The sequence below is a fragment of the Arvicola amphibius genome, chromosome 13, assembly GCF_903992535.2.
Source record: "Arvicola amphibius chromosome 13, mArvAmp1.2, whole genome shotgun sequence".
Taxonomy (NCBI): Eukaryota; Metazoa; Chordata; class Mammalia; order Rodentia; family Cricetidae; genus Arvicola; species Arvicola amphibius.
Window position 1 is genome coordinate 44,302,661 of NC_052059.1, and position 15,957 is coordinate 44,318,617.

General features: G+C 48.3%; 1 protein-coding gene across 3 annotated transcripts in view; it reads left to right on the forward strand.

Moving 5' to 3' along the window:
• Slc39a14 (solute carrier family 39 member 14) overlaps nucleotides 1-15,589 on the forward strand; it is a 44,462-nt gene extending 28,873 nt beyond the window's left edge. For 2 of the 3 annotated variants that reach the window (XM_038309826.1, XM_038309825.1), the window contains 8 exons: nucleotides 2,386-2,664; nucleotides 4,132-4,318; nucleotides 4,891-5,060; nucleotides 10,106-10,225; nucleotides 10,659-10,847; nucleotides 10,959-11,166; nucleotides 12,066-12,250; nucleotides 14,294-15,589. In XM_038309826.1, the coding sequence (XP_038165754.1) occupies nucleotides 2,401-2,664; nucleotides 4,132-4,318; nucleotides 4,891-5,060; nucleotides 10,106-10,225; nucleotides 10,659-10,847; nucleotides 10,959-11,166; nucleotides 12,066-12,250; nucleotides 14,294-14,440 (1,470 nt within the window). In that variant the 5' untranslated portion in view covers nucleotides 2,386-2,400 and the 3' untranslated portion in view covers nucleotides 14,441-15,589. Of the gene's footprint in view, nucleotides 1-2,385; nucleotides 2,665-4,131; nucleotides 4,319-4,890; nucleotides 5,061-6,912; nucleotides 7,083-10,105; nucleotides 10,226-10,658; nucleotides 10,848-10,958; nucleotides 11,167-12,065; nucleotides 12,251-14,293 lie in introns of all 3 variants that reach the window. The other variant, XM_038309827.1, reaches the window with a different exon arrangement.
• The last annotated feature ends 368 nt before the right edge of the window (nucleotides 15,590-15,957 follow it).

Sequence of the window (15,957 nt, forward strand, 5' to 3'; positions counted from 1 at the left end):
AACCCACCATCACACTGTGTGTAAGCAGCAGGGTCAGGGTTCAGGCAGCCCTGGTTCTTAGCCATCTCTGCTCCTCTGGACAGAGGTGGAGCAGCTTGTGAAACAGCTGCTGCCTGATCCCCTCCCCAGGGCGGAGATCCTCCCAGTGATAGCATTCTATTGGGCCGGCATCTCCAGTGTTTGCTGATGTCACCAATTAAGTTATAATTGTACTAAGGGAAGTATATGATTAACAGGAAAATTGTAACCAGCTCTCATTTGTCTTTGTTCCTTCTCAGTTTTTTTTTAACTGTATGAAATAATTCTGCTTTAAAATTTGTTATTATAGCTGGGCTGTGGTGGCACACACCTTTAGTCCCAGCACTCAGGAGGGAGGGAGGGTCAGGTGGATCTCTTGAGTTTTAAGTGATATATATATATATATATATATATATATATATATATATATATATATATATATACACATATATATTATAATTTATTTATTTTATTTTACATGCATTTGTGTTTTGCCTAAATGTGTGTGTAGGTGAGAGTGTCAGATCCCCTGGACTCAGAGATATAGACAGTTGTGAGCTGCCATGTGGGTGCTGGGGATTAAACCAGAGTCCTCTGGAAGAGTAGCCAGTGCTCTTAACCTCTGAGCCATCTCTCCATCTCCGTGTTATTTATATTTTATGTGTACGAATGTTTGCTTGCTTGTACGTTAAGTATGCTGAGTGTAAGCCCATGAAAACCAGAAGAGGGCACCAGACCCTGAAACTGCCTTGTGGTGCTGAGGGCTGACCCCTGATCCTTTGCAAGATCGGCAAATGCTCTTAACCACTAAGCCATCTATCCAACACCTAACTTTTTGTTGTTATTATTTTTAAAATTGCATTGATTAAAGTAAATTCTGTAAGTCTGGATAAGGTCTAAAATATGTAAATTCTAGAAATAAGATAGTTCTGTGATTTAGTCCCTCCAACATGAGGTCTTTATGTTGTATTTTGCAGTTCTGGACATAGAACCAGGGCTTTTCTTGCACCTTAGGGAAACTTTTCTGCGCTGTTAATGAAGTTTCACTGTGTAGCCCAGACTTGTGATTTGCCTGCCTTGGCCTCTTGAGAGCTGGGATTGTAAGTCTGTGCTGCCACACCCAGCTTGAGCTTTTAAGTATATGTTCTCAATATTATACAGAGGTTATAAGCATTTCTTTTATTTTCTTTATTCTAGGTTTTTTGTTTTTTGAGACAGGCTTTCTCTGTGTAGTCCTGACTGTCCTGGAGTTCAGTTTGTTGAGCAGGCTGGCCTCAAACTCATAGAAATCCACCTGCCTCTGCCTCCCAAGTACTGGGATTAAAGTCCTGTGCTACCACTCCCGGCTGTTTTTCTTCTTTTTAAAACTTTTTATTAGCGGCTGGAGAGACAGCTCAGTGGTTAAGAGCACTGGCTTCTCTTGCAAAAGACCCAGCACCGACATGGGGCTCACAACCGTCCATGACTTCAGTTCCAGGGGATTTGCTACCCTTCCTCTGGTCTCTGGGGACGCCTAGGTATGCATATGGTGCATAGACATAGATGCTGCCAAAATACCCAAATACAGAGAACAATAAATTTTTATTAGCATAATGAAACCCGCTACTGTATGTAATTATACACAGTAATGGGTTTCATTAAGACATTTTTATGCATGTATATAACACATTCTGTCTATATTCACTCTCAAGTACCCTCTCTTGTCTCATTCCTGCTGAATCCCTTTCTCTTCCCAGCTGGACCCCTCTCTCCATTTGGGGTGTGTATGTGTGTTAATTTTGACTCAGTGAGTTTTATTAGGGCTTCTTATAGGAGCATGGGCACCTGAAGAAGGCTCTCCACCCCTACATTGCCCTATTCAGGGAACAGGTTCCCAATCTCACTGTGTAGCTGAAACTGGCCTTGAACTCTTGATCCTCCTGCCTCTTCCTCCTAGGTGATGGGAGGCATGTTCCCAGTGCCCAGCATGTCCCTTTTCTTGTCATTTACCCCTTCAAAAGAAGGACTTCTCCAGCCGGGCGGTGGTGGCGCACGCCTTTAATCCCAGCACTCGGGAGGCAGAGGCAGGCGGATCTTTGTGAGTTCGAGGCCAGCCTGGTCTACAAGAGCTAGCTCTAAAAAAGCTGCAGAGAAACCCTGTCTCGAAAAACCAAAAAAAAAAAAAAAAAAAAAAAAAAAGAAGGACTTCTCCAAAGCCAGGTAGAGCACGTGGAAAGGAAGGCCACGTCACACTTCCATGTTCATCCTACTCAGAGTCTGAGGGAAGGGGACCCTTGTCCTTGGCTCATGGGTGAAGAGTTGAAAGTCATTTGAGTGTTGCTGGGAGAGAGAGAGACTTTGCCCTCAACTGGTTTTGTGTTCTTCTAGGTGTCCTTGGCCACCATGAAGCCCCTGCCCCGCACCCTCCCTAGCTGCCTCCTGTTGGTGCTGTTTGGCATATGGGGACCTGCCCCCGAGACTCAGGCCTCCTCTGCTACCGTGCCGCCCCTCAGCGCCACCTCCTTCCTGGAAGATCTCATGAAGCGCTATGGGGAGAATGACAGCCTTACGCTGCCGCAGCTGAAAGCCTTGCTAAAAAACCTGGACGTGGGAGTGGACCGGGATAACGTTACTCGGCCCAAGGAAGGATACAGGAACCTGTCCACGGTAAGGCTCCTTTCTCCACAGGTAAGCTTTGTGGGGATTGACACATCTGTATGTCCAGTGAGGGAGGCCGCCTGACTCTGCGTGTGGGCGTGCAGCTGCACCCGGGCCACTGCTCACAGACCATGACTCCCAGGACAGCACATCCAGTGGAGTTTATGGTTCCCAACCACACCAGATGCACCTCACAGTTCCTTCAGATGCAGGAGGAATTGTTTTCATGAAAACATCCTGGGATGGAGACTGAGACTCTAGACTCAGGCTTTTGCTGGTCTCGTCTGTAGTCTCAGCTAAAACCTGGGGCTTTTAGCTCTTGGTTCTGCGTTCTTCCATTATTATCACAGCTACTCAGACAGAATCTGGGGCTATTTGTGGCGACCCAATAGGGATCAGCCAGCAAAATCCTTATATTCTGCTATGTTGCTCAGACAGAGCATTGGGAAGTAAGAAACGCAAGTCACAGTCAGGGGGCTCCATGGTTAAGAGCCCCAGCTGCTCCTGCAGGGGACCCATATACCACGGTTGAGTTGAGGAGCTCAGCTAGCCGGAATGAAAACAAAGTGCCACATTTCTGTGGACGGCACAGTAATTATGGGGTTTGTGTGTGAGACAGAAGCGAAGGAGCCAGAACAGTTGAGGGCTTGTGCATATGAGGTATGCCGAAGCCACACCTAAAAGGATAAATAGGCTGGTATTTGAAAGGAGAAAGTGGACGGGGCACTGTGTAGCGTGCATGCAGAGTTGCTCAAGCCTGACAAGTGCCAGCATCCCTGGGGAGGCCGGGTGTGCCATGTGGGCTTTAGGGTCTGCAGCAGTATTCTGGGCTCAATAGAGTGTAGAGCTTAAACTTTATAGGTCTAAATATAGGTCTTTATATTATCAGTGTCCCCAGAGGGCTGACTCTCAGGGGTATGCACAAAGAGAGGGGGTGGGGTGAGCCACAAGTTCGTCTCCCAAGACTCCCCAAGGTCACGACGGGTGCCTACGATTGCTAACTATCACATGTCCACCATACTCCCAACAGAAGTTTCTAGAATCTGCAGTTTAGCAGAATAGTTCCTTGGGCTGTTGTGAGGGGCAGCCCAATTTGGTATTGGGTTTGCAGATAGATTCCTGTTTGTCTGAAACCATGCCCTGGTCCTCCACTGCCACCCCACCCCCGGTAAGATTGTCCAGGTGTGTACTAGAGGGCACACTGCCTGGATGACACCCCCAGCACTCTTTTTACCGGATTCTTTCTTCACTTGGAGCGAGCATCTTACTGAGCTGTTCAGGCTGGCTCACCTTTCCAAGTGTGGGGGTCTCCTTACTCATCCCATCCCTGGAGATGAGTCGTCCAGAGCCGCTGCAATTTGGCTGCGTCCATTTTCTCCTTATTTCTCCGAGGCTTGAGTGTGGTGCCACTTGGCAGGGCAGGGCACGACGTTTAGCGTCTCCGAGCCCCTCCACCCACCGCCCCTCCTGTTTCAGTGCTTTAGCTCCGGAGACCTCTTCGCTGCCCACAATTTCAGCGAGCACTCTCAGATCGGGATGAGTGAGTTTCAGGAGTTCTGCCCCACCATCCTCCAGCAGCTGGATTCCCGGGCTTGCACCTCCCAAAACCAGGAGAATGAGGAAAATGAGCAGTCAGAGGAGGGGAAGCCTAGTGCCATTGAAGGTAAGTAAGGAGCGGAAGAGGAATGGAGTGATGGTTGAGTTTGGTGATTGACATGCGCACCAGGCCCTTCCACTGCATCGCCAGACCCTGGGTGGGTTGACTGGTGAACATAGGGCATTGGGCCGTGGCCAGCATGTGAAACTCTTTCTTTTCATTAAACCATAAGAGTGCCAACCTTTATGACCTCCCTTGGCTACTTCATTATCCCCGCCTCCTAGTACTGCCCATCTAGCTAGAGTGGATTCACCCTGTCTGAGTCCTTGAGAGCCTTTCTGAAGTCCTATATAGGCAACAAGGGCTACCAGACCTAACGTGTTGTCATCATAAGTACACATACTGTCTAAGTCATGGTACTTACTCCTCCATGTTGGTTCTCCAGACTCTTCCTGTAAAAAGCAAGCTGCCCTGACAGCTGCATTGACATCATTTTTCTGAGACTACCCTAGCAAGAGATGGAGTCATCAGATATTTCCTGAGGGGCTGCTGGATCTCTGTGTGCCTGTACGGCTCTCAGCAGCGGAAGTACCCGCCCTCAGTAATGGAGGCCCTCGTCTGTTCTTGTTCCTCCACAGTGTGGGGCTTTGGGTTCCTCAGTGTCTCACTGATTAACCTGGCCTCTCTCCTGGGAGTCCTGGTCCTGCCTTGCACGGAGAAAGCGTTTTTCAGCCGTGTGCTCACTTACTTCATCGCCCTGTCCATTGGAACGCTGCTCTCTAACGCGCTCTTCCAGCTCATCCCAGAGGTGCAGTAGAACAGGCGCGCGTCCACTCCTCCTGGGCTGCCCCAGCCGAGCCTCCTCCGGCTGGCGTTCTCCCTCTATACTCTAAATACCCAATAACTGCTCCCAAAAATGAATTTACTCTTCATATCAGGGGGTCCAATAACTACTCTCGTGCCTCTGTTCATTCAGGTTGGCCTCTGGCCTCTTCAGGTGACATCAGATGCAAGGTCCTTAACACGTGTACCCCTTCTTGGGGATCTGTTTGGGCTGCATTCCCGAACCCTCACTTTCAGGAGTCCAAAGGAAAGGGTGCGGTGTACAAGGCAGGCCCTGTATTCTAAGGGAAATCCAGGGGTCACGTGTGAACTCCAGGTGACCATCCATGAGGAACAAGATGAAAGGGAGGGAGGTTACAGTGGCTCCGGAGAAAGCCTGAGCCCGGTTTGTAATTAAGGCTGTGGCAGCTCATGCCTGCAGTGGCAGCACTTGGGAACCTGAGGCAGAAGGATCACAGCTTTGGGGCAACTTAGCAAATACGTTGTTCCCACCAAGACCAAACTGAAAAGAAAAAAAAAAAAAAAGAACAAAAAAAAAAACAAATGCAATGCTCAATCGTTGGTACCTTGCATCTTGATCTTTCCCTGACAGGTCTGGCTTGCTGGTAACTCACCCCACTGTTTTGAGATGTTCAGTAATTCTGTTTTTCAATTGTCATCACTGAGGAGCTACAAAAATAAGGCCCAAGTTGACAGCCCGCCCACCTTTTTGGCCCAGTCATGTGCTACTGTTGGAGAAACAGTTTGTAGCTGCCTGGTTGACCCCTTTGGTGGTGGGAAAGCATTCATAGAAACCCATGTCATTGGCTTGCCCACCTTCCTCAACCAAGAGGAAGCCTGACTCAGGGAAGCCTCCATCTGAGGTGCCATGCCCCGTCTGCTTCCTCCTTCATCATGAGGGAAGAACTGAGCAGGTCAGCTCCCTTAACGGTCTCAAAAGTCCACATGGATCTAGAAAGTTCTTCCCAAGGGAGACCTCATCTTGGGCTATTTTTTCAGCTCCATTCATTGAATTTACTAATTGTTTTTTAAGGATTTGAAATGAACTGTTTCATTGCCTGTTTGGCTGGCGCTATTGCCATTGTCCGTGTTCCGCCATTCGGGTCACACAAGGGTTGCCATCCTGGTACGGTTTTGTGCCAGCCCTTCCTGAGGGCTGTGTTCACAACCCGGAGTGTGTCACCTTGGAAAATGCATTTGAAATAAATTTCTAGGAGGGGTTGGTCTTGGAACTCTGCTTTCTACACAGAGTCTCTCTCAAAGCAAATAGAAAACGCAAGTGCTCAGAAACCAAATCTGATGGGCAGCAAGTCTTACCTGGTCTGCCCTGCACATGACTTCGTTATATCTTGCACAAACCAAACCATTCCTGGGTAGTGTCACGTGTGCCTCTGTGACATGGCTTAAATATACAGGAGCAAAGCCAGTGATACCCTGAACATTTTCTTTCCATTTGTCTCTGTGTACTGTTAGAAAATCTTGAGCCCAGAGCCTGTGCTGGCCCTGAGCACAGGGTGGTGTGTGATTCTGCCATTTTCCGGTCACACCAGCTGATGGGTATGACTCAGGCCACATTGGGAGCAGGAGCAGTAGTCACAGGGTTCCAAGGCCACCTCAGATTCCTCCTCATACCCTCCTGCATTGATTAAAGGAAATTGCATCGGACTCGAATCGCTAACAAGTTTCCCATTTCTCTCTCCCTCCCTACTTGTCTCTGGTTTTTCTTTTTGGGTCCCTTCGTTAATACCCACACTCTCCTCTCCACCTCCTTTCCCTAATGGTGGTTGCCTTGCTCCCTGTCTTGGGTGGGCTGGCAGTATGGGGGTACGGTATCCTCTGCGTTACCGTCATCTCCCTCTGCTCCCTCATGGGGGCCAGCGTGGTGCCCTTCATGAAGAAGACTTTTTACAAGAGGCTGCTGCTCTACTTCATAGCCTTGGCGATTGGAACCCTCTACTCCAACGCCCTCTTCCAGCTCATCCCCGAGGTATGGCAAGCTGCAGCTCTCGTCCCAAAGCATCCCCTGTCTGCTAGGGGACAGTAGGCACAGGGGAGGCCCCTCCGCTTACACGGAAGGCGTAGGGACTAGCCCCCAAGGTCCTTTGTGTTTGGAAAGGATAGCTAGGGCCAAGGCAGGCGCTAGGAGAGCTTGAAGAACTAGGTTGAAATATCATCCTTCCTGCCTCCTGATCCCACACCTGGGACTAGCCACTCTGCTCTGTGTTCTCTGTATATAATGGCAAACAGTAGGCTTGACCTCAAAGGCACCAGCGCTGGGACTGTTGAGTGCAAAGCCAGTGCCACTTGGGACTGGAGAGATGGCTCAGTGGTTAAGACCTGGCTCTAGTCTGATTCTCAGCACCCAGACGGAGCTTACAAACTAACTCCAGTTCCAGAGAGTTTGATGCTCTCTTCTGGCCTCTGCAGGCCCCGGGCACGCTTGTGGTACACATATGTTCATGCAGACAAAACACTCATACACATAACATATACATATATATATATATATATATATATATATATTTTTTTTTTTTTTTTTAAAGAAAAGCAAGCTAGTGTAGCTCTGACTCTCAGTGTGGGTCTTTGGTTCAAGAAACATAAAAACAACAGAATCCACAGGTCTCAGTAAAAACTTTGGTAGGGAGTTTGAGACCAGAGGAAACTCAGCGGAAACAGAATGTCTGTGGCACCTTCATGTGGGTGATCTTCCACAGAAGAGAAGGGCGTCAGCGTTTTGAAGCCTGGGAGACATTGAAGCTTCCAAGACATTCCGTCTGATTTAGTAGACCTGCTAATTATATAATAAGCAAGCACAAGGCATCTCGCTGTAGGTGGTCTGACAGGCCTGAGCAAAGGCAAGAGAGAATTTCACATGCTTCTGGAACACTGTGTTTCCACAGCATTGCTTTGTGTTCCTAGTGGAGCAGCCGTGATATCTGTCGACCTAGTCAGGTTTTACCCACAGAGCCTGACCTGACGAGAGGCCACTGCCCCAAGTGTGCTCTGGAATCCCACCTCACCCTCTGGCTCTTTTTTGACAACCGACACCCCCCCCCCCCCCCCCCCCCCCCGCCGCAATGCAGAGCTTTGGCATTTGCCCTCCAGGTCTCTTAGATGGTGCTAGAGGGCTAGAGGGCTGGGACTGAGTGAGGTGCTTTAAACACCCGAAGGAAAAGCGCTTGTCTTTGGAGTTCCCCGTCAGGAGGAGCAGCATCTGTCTGTGTCCTGTTCCAGAGAGAGCTGGAGGCTTTTTCATTTTTAATTAATTAATTTTTGTTTTCTGTGTTTTTCGAGACAGGGTTTCTCTGTGTAGCCCTGGCTGTTCTGTAACTCACTGTGTAAACCAGGCTGGCCGCAAACTCAGAAATCTGTCTACCTCTGCCTCCCGAGTGCTGGGACTAAAGGTGGAGTTTATTTCCTGAGACAGTCTCACTCCATGGTCTCAGATGTCCTGTCTTCCTGCCGCAGCCTCCTGAGTGCTGGGAGCAATGTTTTTGCTGAGCCTGTTCTGTTAGGGCAGAGACAAACAAGCCGCTGCACACTTGGCACCATAAGCCAGGAGCTGGGGTGATGGCAGGTCTCTGGCTACTCCTGTCTTCTGTGTCAATGGATTCTTTGCCCCATTCCTTATTTAATAAGTGAAGTTTCCAGTAGGAACTCAAAGAAACATACCCTCCACTTCATTCTTTTGGAAAAGTATTTTTACTGTGTTTGAAAGAGATGGAATCTTTGTTGGGCAGGCTAGCCTCAAATTCCTTGGCTCAGGAGATCCTCACACCTCATCCTGAACTGCGGAAACAGCAGACATGTGTGAGCTTTACACCACCCCAAGATGGATGCCTGCAGGGGCGTAGCTGCTTTTTTTTTTTCTTTTGATTTGTGGTCTTCTCAAGGCTCTGTGGTCAGGAAAATGTTACAATTCTTGCTGTGGAACTGGAATGGATTTCCTTTTTTTAGCAATCATAGCTAAACCACTTCCCGTTGTGTTTATGGGCAGATCAACCAGGGACACTGGATGAGGCAAAAAATAAACACAAGTGGCCTTTCTTTAAATGTGGAATTTGATGGCTGAGTGCTTGTGTGGCTAAGTACTGATAGAAATTAAGGCAGTGTCCTCATTAAAAGAAAAGAGCAGCCTCCAGTCCCCAGTGCTGGGGTGGTAGGGCAGGCTGGTGTCTGAGTCTGGGACTGCTTGGTCTATGTACTGACACCCAGTCAAAAAAAGAAGGAAGGAAGGAAAGTCAAGTTGGGCATGGTAGCGCGTGTCTATAATCCTGCACCTAGGAGTCTGAGGTAGGCGACTGCTGTTAGTTTGAGACTAGCCTAGGCTATGGCATGAGATCCTGTCTCAAAAGAGACCACAACCACCACCACCACCAAAGAAAACAAAGTAGAAAGTCACCTGCAGTATCTTTTCTCTCGCTCAAGGCTGTAGAGATAGCTCAGCAGCTAAGAATGCTTGCTGCTCTTTCAGAAGACCAGAATTTGGTTCCCAGCATACGCATGGCTCACAGCTGCCTACAACTCCAGGCTCAGGTGACCTGATGCCCTCTTCTGGCCTATTTGGGCACCCACAAGTACATTCGTAAATACACACACATATACATATATGTATATAAGTTGTACATATCATATGGATGTATATGATTTATATCATGTGTATATGATAACATGATTTATATCACACACACACACACACACACACACACACAGGCTGGAAATGTATCTTAGTGGTATAGTGTTAGACCTTAGCACACATAAGGTCCTGGTTCCAAGCCCCAGGGTCAGAAAATCCTAAAAAACTGTTCTGTCTTTTGTTACCAGATGAGAATACCCAACTCACCAGCTAGTGCTGGCAGATCCAGGAAATGTCAAGGTTAGGTTTTTGCTGGCGAGACAGCAGAGCTCCCGGGGCTGCCTCTTTCCTAGAGTGAAGAGCTCGGTATGCAGGTGACGGGGAGCGATGCAGACTTGTTTCCTTAGACTCACTCTCTTTTCCTGGGCCCACAGGCGTTTGGTTTCAACCCTCAGGACAATTATGTCTCCAAGTCTGCGGTGGTGTTTGGGGGCTTCTACCTTTTCTTTTTTACAGAGAAGATCCTGAAGATGCTCCTGAAGCAGAAAAATGAGGTGAGGCCCAGGGAGTAGCGGTGGAATATTCTAGGAGAAAACTCTAAATTCAGAGAACACTAACATGGGTCAGCGAGGTGTCGCAGTGTGTGAAGGCACTACAGGGTAAGCCCAGCAGTCTCTCTGTGGAAGCCAGTATAGAGGCTTGGTAACAGGCCTCCGGCGCCTGGCATGGGTCACTGCCTGTTAGAGTTGAATGTAAGTGGTCATCTTGAAAGTAGTGGTCACCTCACTGGATTGAGTGACATCAGGACACTACTTCTTTGTCTAATAGGAAATCCTTGTCATTTCCCCATATTCCCACATGTGGCCTGCTCAGTTTCCTTAGGATGTAGGACTGAGATCTTCCCCGGCCTTAGCATGCTTCCTCTGAGTGGGTGCTGTGTTGGGCTGGTGGTTTGCTCGGTAACGCCGATTCCTTTCCGTTCTCTAGCACCATCACGGACACAACCATTTTACCTCCGAGACTCTGCCTTCCAAGAAGGACCAAGAGGAGGGTGTGATGGAGAAGCTGCAGAATGGGGACCTGGACCACATGATTCCTCAGCATTGCAACAGTGAGCTGGACGGCAAGGCGCCTGGCACCGACGAGAAGGTCATCGTAAGCTCCATGTCTGTTCAGGTCAGTAGCGGCCAGCCCCTCGGGCAGTCTCTAGGAAGCCACGGCCTTGATGAGTCAGGCTTACTGGAGTCACCTGTCATCTCACGTCCACTGGGATATGCTTTCTCATAGGACCTGCAGGCGTCTCAGAGTGCTTGCTACTGGCTCAAAGGGGTCCGATACTCTGATATTGGTACCCTGGCTTGGATGATCACTTTGAGCGACGGTCTCCACAATTTCATCGATGGCCTGGCTATTGGTGCCTCCTTCACCGTGTCTGTTTTCCAAGGCATTAGCACGTCGGTGGCCATTCTTTGTGAGGAATTCCCACACGAGCTGGGTGAGTGCACACTCCCTATCCCTCTGGGTCAGCTGTCTCCATTTTTGTCTGCGACATCCTTCATGTGTCCTGCCCCTTGTTGCCTCTTCTTTCACCTCAGCTGCGTTTCGTCTGACTTCCAAAATAAAACGACTGGGTACAGTACAGCTTAGAATGGGGAAGCCTTTCGCAGGAAGATTTTTTTCCCATGAGCCCCATATATTGTGGTTCACTTTTCTCACCTGTGCAGTGTAGCAGCCGCTCCTGCCTTTTAGTGTCCTCATCATAAGCAAACAAATGTGGGACTCACCAGGTGCCGTACACCTTTCTGGATACTCAGTGAAGATGGCCATATTGTATGTTCTCGTCCCCCTGCAGAAGCTGGGAGTCTGTTAAAGTGTGGCAGGTGAACGAAACAGAAAAACCAGAGCGTATGGATGTTAGTTTTACCAAGGAAGACCTACAAGCCGGGACTCAAGACTCAGTGATACCTCAGGGTCCTAGCTTTGGCATTTACTGGCTTGTGACTAACTTCTCCCTCTCTCGGTCTGGTTTCCTGAGTGTACCACCCCTTAGGAGAAAGGGAGCTATTTTTATTTTATGCTCCCTCAGTCAAAAAAGAAACGAGGCCATTGCTAGTTGGCCATCTACGTTTAAAATCCCGTGGGTTATTTCCAGCCTCTATGTGGGGAGCAACGAGGCCGCTACTGGTTATTTATGTACTTTCCAAACTTTATGAATTATTTCCAGTTCCCGTGCTGGGAGGCCATAGCCAGAGTTGGGAGAGAAGGTGCCTTCGTCCCAGGACCATCTTTGAGTCTGTGATTTTAACCCACACTTCATCCATAGTTGAAGCAGGCTCATCCAATGGTGTTCCGTGTCCTGACTCAACCCCCTTCCTATGCCCATCCGTGTTGTAGGAGACTTTGTTATCCTGCTCAATGCTGGCATGAGCATCCAGCAGGCTCTCTTCTTCAACTTCCTTTCTGCTTGCTGCTGCTACGTGGGTCTGGCCTTCGGCATCCTGGCTGGAAGTCACTTCTCTGCCAACTGGATTTTTGCACTGGCTGGAGGAATGTTCTTGTACATTGCTCTTGCGGATATGGTAAGTGTGTCATGTGGTTTATGATTGACTCTTGAATAGGAGGGAAAGGGCACACATTAGGATGTTTGTTTTTTAATTCTTTTTATGTTGATTTCTGTATGGGTGCAAGTTCATTCTTGTGGAAAGCAGCTTGTGGGGTTGGTTTTCTTTATGGGATCCTGAGGTTGAACTCGGGCCCTCAGTCTCGGCAGTGAGTGCTCTTTCTTCACACTGAGCCATCTTGCCAGCCCATGATTTTTGTTCTTAATAACAGCTTTATTGAGGTCTCTTTCACATGGCACACGATTCACTGATTTAAGATGTAACGGTTCAGGGCTGGAGAGATGACTCGGGTGTAAGAGCACTGGCTGCTCTGGAAGAGAACCCAGGTTTGATCCCCAGCATCCATATATAGTGACACAGAACCATCTGCAGCTATAGTTCCAGGGGCTCCAACCTCTTCTGTCCCTTAAGGGCCCAAGCACCCATGTGGCACACAGATATATGTGCAGGCAAAATACCTATACACATCAAGTAAATTTTTAAAAATCTAAAATGATAGAATCAACATTTTCAAGGTAGCATTAGGGTTCTTTGTGTTTGTTTGCGACAAGAGTCTCTTTTTAGTCCAGACTGGCCTGGAAGTCATTGCAGTCTTGCCTCAGCCGTGCTGGGTGTACAGCTGTAAACTACCCCAGTGAGTCATTGTTTGCTTGTTTTGTTTTAATTAACTTATTTTATGTATATGAGGGCTCTATCTGCATGTATGCCATTATGTCAGAAGAGGGCATCAGATCCCACTAGAGATGCTTGTGAGCCTCCATGTGGTTGCTGGGAATTGAACTCAGGACTACTGGAAAAACAGCCAGTGCTCTTCACCACTGAGCCATCTCTCCAGCCCACGTCATTGGATTTTAAAGGGAGAACTTTGGTCCCTCTGTTACCATGTCACTAAGGAAAATTGACTGTGCTCAGTCCAGGGTACTTATTTAAATTGGGTAGAAGAGGCATAATGTGTAGGCAAAAAGAAAGAGTGAAAGAGAAAGAATTTACTTATAATCTGTTACAGGAGCGAGCGGGCTGCTTGTCGTCCCCGCTAGCTTACACATGAAATAATCACACAGAAATTGTATTAATTAAATCACTGCCTGGCCCATTATGTCTAGTCTTTTATTGGCTAATGCTCACATCTTGATTTAACCCATTTCTAATAATCTGTATAACACCACGAGGTCGTGGCTTACGGGGAAAGATTCGGCATGTCTGACCTGGCAGCTCCATGGCGGCTCTCTGTCTCCTTCCCAGCATTCAGTTCTGTCTACTCTGCCTACCTAAGTCTGCCCTATCAAAAGGCCAAGGCAGTTTCTTTATTCAACCAATGAAAGCAACACATAGACAGAAGAACCTCCTACACCAATAATCTATCACAAATAATGGTAAACTGTCTTTTTTTTTTAAGTTTTAAATTTTTTTGACAATTTCATACATGAGCACTGTATTGGCATCATCTGCCTCTTCTCCCTCCAACTCCTCCTGTGTTATTCCCTCCACCCTGCTCCCTCTCAAATTCATAGCCTCTTTTTTGCTAATTATTATTGAGGCATTATATGTATGTAATACATATATGTTATACACACACAAACACATATAAACTGCTGCGTCCATTTAGTGGTGCTTGTGTGTATTATAAGCATTTGATATCTGATTAGAGGGCTCATCCCTGGGGAAGTCTGATTCTCCCTCCCTGAGTAGTCATTGTCCATAATTCTTCATCTGTGGGGGCTCTATGAGGTTCCCCCAATCCACTCTGACCCAGCCATTGGTGTTGGCATTGTTCGGGTCTTGTTTCCGGCAGCCACATTGTCAAGCTACAGGGAACGGCCAAAGATAATGCCCCCCCCATGACTTAACTTCCTCCAGAGAAGTCACCAGAACCTGAAACACCACCACCGGAAATTGGGGTGTGGGGGCGGGGTGGAGTCGAACCATAACTTGTCCCAGTCAGCGCCATTGGTAAGATGACAGCAGAAACCGTAACTCTCACATTTTTCTCTCCTTTTTCAGTTCCCGGAGATGAACGAGGTCTGCCAAGAGGACGAAAGGAAGGACAGCTTCTTGGTCCCCTTTGTCATCCAGAATCTTGGCCTCCTGACCGGCTTCTCCATCATGCTAGTCCTCACGATGTATTCAGGGCAGATTCAGATTGGGTAGGACCCTGCCGGTGGGGAGCCAGTGGCATTGCATCGGACTCTGGGCCTTATGTCCCTGGCCTGAGGACTCAGCATCCATGAAGCATCATGGGTGAGGCAGTTCTTTACAAACTGGCACACACTGCCTGCCTGCATTCAGATGTCAGCTGTTTCAAAACGTCTGTCCTGGGAAGAACCTGCCCTGGGACTCTCTAGGTAGTGCCTCAAACCGTCTCCCCAACCCTTTCCACAGATGATTCTGGAACTGAAATGCCTCGTGTAGGACACACTTCTCTTCCTTCTGATCACCCTCGTCTGTCTCTTTCTCTTGGAGGAAGCACTGAGAGATGTTGAATCTTTTACAATGTAAAAACAAAGCCAGTGGTGATGGTGTGGTTAGAAATATCAGGGTGGTTTCCAGCTCTGGAGCCCGTGATTCTGAATGTGTGTACCCTGGGCTTGAAGTCGGTCCATCTTGACATGGGTTCTCATGTTTTTACAGAGGAAGGACAGAAGATAGGAATCCCGTTTGTTCTCAGTCTGTGCAGTTAACTGTTCTCTGAAAGAGGCTGGCATGCTGAGCAGATGAGGCAGGGGTTCACCTTGAGGGACAAGGAGAACTGACGGTGGATGTCCTGTCTCCTTGGTGCTCTCTGGTCCCCTCTAGGCTGCTGGATGCTGCTGTGTGCCGCATCTGCGTCACAGAGTCAGCCAGGCGAGCCACTGTGGATGCCCTCGAGTGGCACCCGGTCTGCGCCAAACCCATTCATTTTGCCCTGATTTTCACACACACCCTCTTGGCTTCCTTTTCTAGATACTTTTTAGATGCCTCACTAGAAGCACATTTAAGGTGTTTGCATTAGGGGGGAAACTGCACATTTAACCTCCCCTGGTCTAGACTTCTGCCAAGTAGAACCTGGCCCGGTATCGGGACGCAGTTGTTTATGCCTTATTGTGACAAAGGTAACCGGAAATGGAGTCCGTGCTGGCCAAAACTTAGGACTTGCTAATTGTAGAAATAATAGTTGTATACCGAGGAACTCCGGACCTTGAGGTCAAACCTTCAGGTCAGGGCTGCAGACGTCCCTGCTGCCCGTGGGTTTTAAAGGGCACACTGTCTAGCTCCCACTTCCTCCCTGGCCCCAGACAACAAGATGAATCCTGAATTGAACTGAGCGTAAACTGCTTTCTTTTGCCCCAGGAAAACGGATGGTTCTGCTTGTCAGTTCACAGCACAGGCCAGCCTCAGACACTGTGGAGCCCTCTCCTCAGAACTCTGGCTTCCAGGGGAGCTAATCTCCAGGTTCACTAAGTGAATTAATTTATTATTATCATATTGATAACGTGGATTCCTTAGCCACTTTGGGGAGCCACTCTCTCCCGGAGCCTTTCTTAGTGGTGCCCACCGTCACAGCCCAGGGGCCACTGCTCACATGACTGACAGTACTGGTACATTGCCAACGCCTGAGTCTTTCTGTTCTTACCGCAAGAAAACTGTCCATTAAAAACAGCATTTATATATATATATATATATATATA